This window comes from Macadamia integrifolia, unplaced genomic scaffold (genome assembly GCF_013358625.1).
Source record: "Macadamia integrifolia cultivar HAES 741 unplaced genomic scaffold, SCU_Mint_v3 scaffold1787, whole genome shotgun sequence".
NCBI classification, from domain to species: domain Eukaryota; kingdom Viridiplantae; phylum Streptophyta; class Magnoliopsida; order Proteales; family Proteaceae; genus Macadamia; species Macadamia integrifolia.
Window position 1 is genome coordinate 2833 of NW_024868351.1, and position 7004 is coordinate 9836.

The window sequence follows — 7004 nt, forward strand, 5'->3', positions numbered from 1 at the left end:
AGGTACCATCTCGTTTTTCTATTAATGACATAAAATCGGATGCCTAAGAGAAGCCTCGTTTCAAATTTTGTTGAGCATTTACGCTTCACTACAAATTTAGTTGAGATTTTGGTGAATTTTTTTGGTTGTTTTAGTTTGTCTTTCTACTGAAGGAAATGCCAAAGGTGGATAGGTAGATTATTGCCTTTATGGGGGCGGTACTTTAAGTCTTTTGTATTCTTTCATTCATTCTCACTAAATCTCTTTTGATGATCTTAAGCAAAATAAATAAATAAACATGATTTTTTTCCCAAGGTAGTTAGCAAGATACGTAAGTAGGGAAATACTGTTAAAACTCAAAAAAGGGATTTTTTTTTATTAAGGATTAATTAATGGTTTCGATAAGCTTCCTTGATATTGGCACACAATTGAAAATTGGCTCAATGTTGCATCATTTATTTTTTCTAATTAACTAATAATTCTAACTTAATTTCTATATATATATATATAGAAAATGGCATATAATTTCTAATCACCTGAAGCTTCAAGCATAAAATTTTCAATTAATTTATAATTTATTTTGAAATGAAAAATATGGATTTCAAATTCAAACCCATATTTTTATTTGTAACAAACTTTATTCACCAATGACATAGATGGGGCAATTAACACTCTAGAGTAGCTTAATTATGGGCGTGTGTGAGAATTAAAATCAAACAGCTAGCTATTGATTATTTGAAAAATAGGAGAAAAGAATGCTACCCATTAGTGTGTGTTTATGTCTAGACATAGCTGGTACAAAAAGATCGTCTGCCTTCTCCTAAATATGCTTGCGCACATCCATTGACGTGTACCTGTGCTAGAGTGTAGCATTCTGTTTCCCTAAAAAGTAATAATTATTTAGAGCAATGAACACTACTGACCATGTGCTCCTACGCCCAGACATAGGGCAATAAAATGACCATCCTACTCCCATGTTGGATGCCTAAATGCATGTTTTCACTGGTGTAGGGACCACACGACAAAGTAGCATTCTCTTTCCCTAATTATTTCTTACAAATCCAAATTCTAATAAATTTCTCCAAATTTCTCAGACTTCAACCAGAATCCCACCTGGACTCAATCTGTTAAAATTTTTCTATCCATACCCATGAGAAAAACTCAAATTTTGCTCAATATGTTCATCATACTGCATAGTGTTGTGGTAATTCTTTTTCTCATAAACTCAAATTAAGTAAATATTTTTTTATTAATTAGTTCTTAAATGACAAATTATGTATCACAGTTGTGAACCACTTGTGAATAGTGGCCTGTAGCTTTCAAGGTTGTAATATTGCTTCTACTAACTACCACCAATAGCATTGGCATCCAAAAGTGGTGTCATAGAAGTAAATGCTGTGATAAGTGGGGGCAACTATGTCCTATAATCTTTAATACGTGACCCTACAGTACCATTTATAAGAGACTACTCAGCACAGAGAGAATTCAAATCCAAGCTGGATCAGTCACAACTCACAACCAATTTCTTCATTCACTTCTCATCTCTCTCATTCTTTCTTTTAGTCAGAGAAAATATATCCAAGATGATGAGCTCCTCTTCTCTTCCACTTCTTATTCTGTTCCTTTCTATAGCTACAACTCAAGCTTTACTCAACTCCAAGACTTCTAATATCTCAGCCATTTATGTGTTTGGAGACTCTACAGTCGACCCAGGAAATAACAACTATATTGATACCATTTTCAGGAGCAATTTTCCACCCTATGGAAGGAATTTTCCTAACCAGATCCCAACCGGAAGGTTCTCCGATGGCCGGATTCCCCCCGATTTCATCGGTAAATCTCTACATTAATGAAATAATTGTGTTAGTACCCCTTTATATGATTAATTAACTTAATTTGATTTAATTGTATATGTTAAATGCAGCTTCTTACCTGGGAATCAAAGACTACGTCCCTCCATATTTGGATAACTCACTTAGCTTAGAGGATTTGATGACCGGAGTTAGCTTCGCTTCGGCGGGTTCGGGTTATGACCCACTTACAGCAACACTAAGTGTCTCTTTCTCTTTCTCTGCCTCTCCGTTGGCATTTTTCACGTCTAGACATAGTCCCTGGTTGTATGGACCTGTTCAAAGATGTATCTTTTTCTTTTTAGTTGTTTTCATTTTTTGATGGGGTGTGTTTGGTTGCAGAATGTAATTCAGTTGCCTATGCAACTGGAATATTTTAAGGAGTACAGAACAAAGATAGCAAATGCAATTGGAGCAAACAGGACCCAAGATCACATGAAGAATTCTGTGGCTGTCATTAGCTGTGGAACTAATGATTTTGTGGTGAATTACTTTGGCATGCCAATTAGACGTCAGAGGTATACCACTGCAAGTTACCAGCAGTTCTTGTTACAAAATCTCCGGCATTTGCTACAGGTTTGGTTCTAACTTGTTGATATAGTCTTCAATATTATAGATTTTAAAACCCAGAATCTGTCGCCTGACTCGCCCTATCTCGGCAGCTCCAAGGCTTCTTTTGGTTGCTCTTGATAATCATGGTGTGATAAGCAATATCATTAGTATGTGTTCAAATCTTTTGGCAAAAGGTTTTCCACAACGTGAATGTGGTGGGTGGGGAAGGGGAGTGGGAATCTTTCACACCACACCAATCACGATTAGGGGAAATGATTTCATCAATAAAAGCCCATATGGTCAAGAAAAAAGAGAAAGCAATGTCACTGTATGAAATACATAGTTAGGATGTGAGAGGACGCAAGAGAGCACCCAACCTTGTCAATGTGTGGATCTTTTTCCCTTTTTAGCATAGTCAAATCCTATTACATTTTCAAACCTACTCTTCTGTGTTGTTTTATAACTATCACAAGAAATATGGTAGCTTTTTTTTTTTTTTTTTTTTGAAAAGTAAATAAATAAATTAAGAGTTTTTTCATTTAGTTTAGGAAAGTAATAAAAATTAAGAGTAAGAATCATTTTCTTTTGGAGAGAGATTTTATACATGATCTTACATCATACCACACAGCCATCGGATGGGGTGAAAGGAGTGCACCATAGGGATTTGGATCCTCTCCAGCGTTGGGGGGGAGGGTGCTGGAGAGGGACCAATGAAGAGAGAGAGAGATAAAAACCTCACTAGTCGTCCCTCTCTAGTGCAAAACACCCCCTCCCACACTAGAGAGGATCTTAATCCGCAACATAGACCCTGCACATTCATATACAAAATGTTGGGCTCAAATCCTTTGCAACGCACATTAGATGGTTGAAAAGGTCTTGGGATACGTGTCAACTATTCCCAACGGTCAAATGCACTCTAGGAACTGACGCACTGCAGAGGGTCTGGATCCATTGACCTTTTCAAATTTTTTTTTTTAGTAATGATTCTTTGTAATTCTCAATTCTTATATTTTTTTTCCATGACTAACTGCTATAAATTGGAAAAGAGAATCTCGAGGATAAGAGTTATTAGTACACAGGTGTATTAATGACACTTATATCTCAGTTTCCTTTTATCTTTATAGATGCTTCTAGAAAAGTTGTAAAAGTTGAGAACAACAGATGCATAGTCTCATTTATTTCCAAGTAAGAATTCGGTTACCTTTCTCTAATAAATGGGAGATGTTGCTCTGAATCATTAGGGAATGATACACGTGAACGGATTAGGTTCACATACGAGAATTTTCTCGTATGTTCCCTGATCCGTGGGTTTAAAATTTATTAAATGAAGGGAGAGTAAATTGATCACAAATCTACGGACTAGGGTTATTCTCATATATTTTCGTATGTGAACCTGATTTGCTCTTAGGATACACTAGCACTTTCTCTCTTTATATCTCCCTTATATACTTGACATGACTTTCTTGCCCTTTTATGTATGAAACTCATTATAATGCTTATTCAAAGAAGTTTGGATTTCTTTCCATCGAGCTCAAGACCAGAAAGTGATTTTACAGTTGGGGTAACCTCAAGATGTATGCTCGTATCGTTCCAATCGTGTGATCACTCTTTGATCCTTGGGCTCTATGCAAAGGAGTCTTTGAATCCACCATCACCAATATCAATAAAATTAAAATGTCACATTGATTTCTTATTGGTATTTTTCCTTTTTCACCAGAATCTATAGAGCCAGAAAAGAAACCGCCTCTACCAGAAAGAAAAAAAGAAAAAAAACTCTGCCTTAAATTCCCTGGATGTGCCTTTTGCTACACAATTACTCACCTACTCGGGAGGAGATGGTTTTCTATTAAAGGTCGCCATAAAAGCCGTGGGATCCATGTTTGGTTGAAAGCCATCTAAGCAGTGAAAGCATGTCTATGAGTAGGGTGGACAAACGGGAATAAATAAAAGCAGAACATCTGCTTTTTTTTTTTTTAAAAATATATATATATATATATATATTATTCTTATGCAACTATGTTAGATTCCAACTTGAAACTATAAATTATTAGATAAAATCAGTTAGTAACTCTTTAGATTTGTGACTACTCTTAATAAATCAAGGGACAGCGGTTTTCTGTCCAAGAGCTCCTCCTGCGCCTAGACACAGGGGCATGTGCTCCCAATAGGGGTAGGGGTGGTCATTTCACACCTTCTGTTAGTGGCATAAGGAGAGCTCTTGGACAGAAAACTGCCCTATATTAAGCTATTACGCCATTTATGTTAGAGGATTCTTTTACACTTAGAACTTTTTTTTGGTACATTTTCCACTTGATCTTAGCCAAGCTTAGGGGTGTCAATCATTACCTTGGATCAATTTTGATTTGGTTCCATCAGTTTAAAACTTGAGAACGAGTGAAACCAAAACATGAATCAATAACGGTGTATTAGTTTCGATTTTGATTTGTTTCGGTTTACTATCAGCCTAGTTTTGATTTGGTTTTGGTTTACCATATAAATATATTTAGAAATATGAAAAGGAAAAAAAAAAGTGTCTTTTTCTTTTTTTTTATAAGAATTCCGGGTTGTTATTGGTTTCTTATCGGGTTATATCGATTTCAGTCCAATTTTAAGTTCATTCAACATCTTATTGGTTTTGATACGGTTAATTTGGTTTCGATCTCACAAAACCCCAGCCTGAAACATGATTTCTTGGGTTCTTTAGGTTTTGACATCCTAGTAGGGCTAGTTTACTTGTATAATCACTGCAATCACTTTGTAGAGACCTGTGTTGGGGCAAAAGAGGTTGAAATCGCCACAATGAACACAGTTTTTTCAAACTCGGATTAGAATTGGCATAAATTGACTTGAGTTAACACGGAAGTGTTCGGAGCAATTCCAGTTAAACCCAATTCTATGTATACTGAGTCTGACCAATCTTGATTGATTCCAAGATGATTGGACTCAAAATCGAATCAGAATCAATATAGAGTTTTGGCAATTTTTTTTTATTACCCCACGTAAGTAGAATGGTATACGCATAAACAACTATAAGGAGTTTATGATAATAAATCATATATCTTTCAACCTATTTACGAATTTATTGACATATTAATTTATTTTAATCAAAAATAGGGGCTATAAATCATACCAAACATCTCTATTTATGTTTATCTGTCAGATTTATCGTGTGTGTATTGACAGGGCTTGTGGGAGCTTGGGATTCGTAAGTACGCGTCTCTGGTCTTCCACCAATGGGTTGTTTGCCGGAAGTTATGACCGGTCATCATGAATTTATTTACCGAGATTGGTCACCGCCTATTCATCGGCGGCAATAGAGTAAATCAGAAGCTTCAAGATGAGTTAGTGGCAATCCAAAACAGTGTAGCTTTCCAGGAGGTCTCATCGTCTATGCAGACATATACAGTCCATTAGCTGACATGATCCAATACCCCGAAAACTATGGTAAGTCCACAATTTTGGCCCCTACACAGTGGTGGTTCACTTCTGATATCATTTGGTGATATCAGGTTTCGAGGAGACGAGTAGAGGTTGCTGTGGGTCAGGGTTGATAGAAGCATCCTTCACTTGTGGTCCCAACACTATGGTCTGTCCTGATGCCACTAAGTATGTGTTTTGGGATGCTATTCACCCAACAGAGAGAGCCTATTACTTCATCTCCACCAGCTTCCAAAAAATCATTGATTGTTTCTTATAGCCTTCCCCTTAATTAGTTTTAGTATAACTGCTTCAAGGGCTTAATTACAGCTTAAATAAGTAAGGGGAAATCTGTTTGGCTGAGGTGTCAATAGCCTGATTAACCAACCCATTTATGTATTTACATTTTTAATGAGAATACTCCAAAATATTCCAATAATGTAATTAACTCTTGCCAAAGCACTGATTAGGGTTGAATGACTTGACTTGCCCTCCTTTGTACATAATTTTATCTAGACTTACAATACTCCAAGGGTTACAATGGTTTGGAAAGAGATATATATACTATCTGGTCTAACCATACTCGTAGAAGATTACAATAGAAAGAGATATATACACACAATTGGATTCTTGGAATGCAACGTAATGCAATATGTAATTTCCTAAAATAGGGAAACCATTCCATGGTGGTTGATACACCCGCTTAAGATGAGGATTCAATGGGTTGAATTTTCAGCTTGTCCTGTAAAAATGAAAATGCACAGTAAAGAGTCCCTTGGTCATAATATTTATCAATTGATCATTGGTAGAGATAAATTGCACATATAACTCTTTTTTAGCAACCTTATCGTGGATGAAGTGAAAATCAATCTCAATATGTTTTGTCTATGCATGAAAAAAGGAATTGGCAGTAAAGTACGTGACACGAATGTTATTACACCATAGGATGGGTGGCCATGTCAAAGGAATGCCAAGTTCCCAAAATAAAGACTGAAGCCATGTAATTTCGGCTGATGCATCTACCAACACTTTGTACTCCAACTTAGTGAAGGACCGAGCCACTCTCTTTAATTTTCTAAAAGTCCAAGAAATGAGGCCGGGCCATAAAAAATTTGATACTCACTAGTAGACATGCGATCATCATAATTCCTCGTCCAATCAACATCAGAAAATGCATGTAGTTGGAGATTGGGGGATTTACTGAGG

General features: G+C 36.3%; 1 protein-coding gene across 1 annotated transcript; it reads left to right on the plus strand.

Annotated features, from left to right (window-relative positions):
* The first annotated feature begins 1469 nt into the window (after nt 1-1469).
* LOC122064830 (GDSL esterase/lipase At5g45960-like) lies at nt 1470-6278 on the plus strand. The gene is given in 8 exon segments (XM_042628613.1): nt 1470-1812; nt 1904-2034; nt 2172-2405; nt 5565-5589; nt 5592-5671; nt 5703-5751; nt 5754-5825; nt 5891-6278. Coding segments are annotated over 8 exon segments (1029 nt in total). The 5' UTR covers nt 1470-1562; the 3' UTR covers nt 6079-6278.
* The last annotated feature ends 726 nt before the right edge of the window (nt 6279-7004 follow it).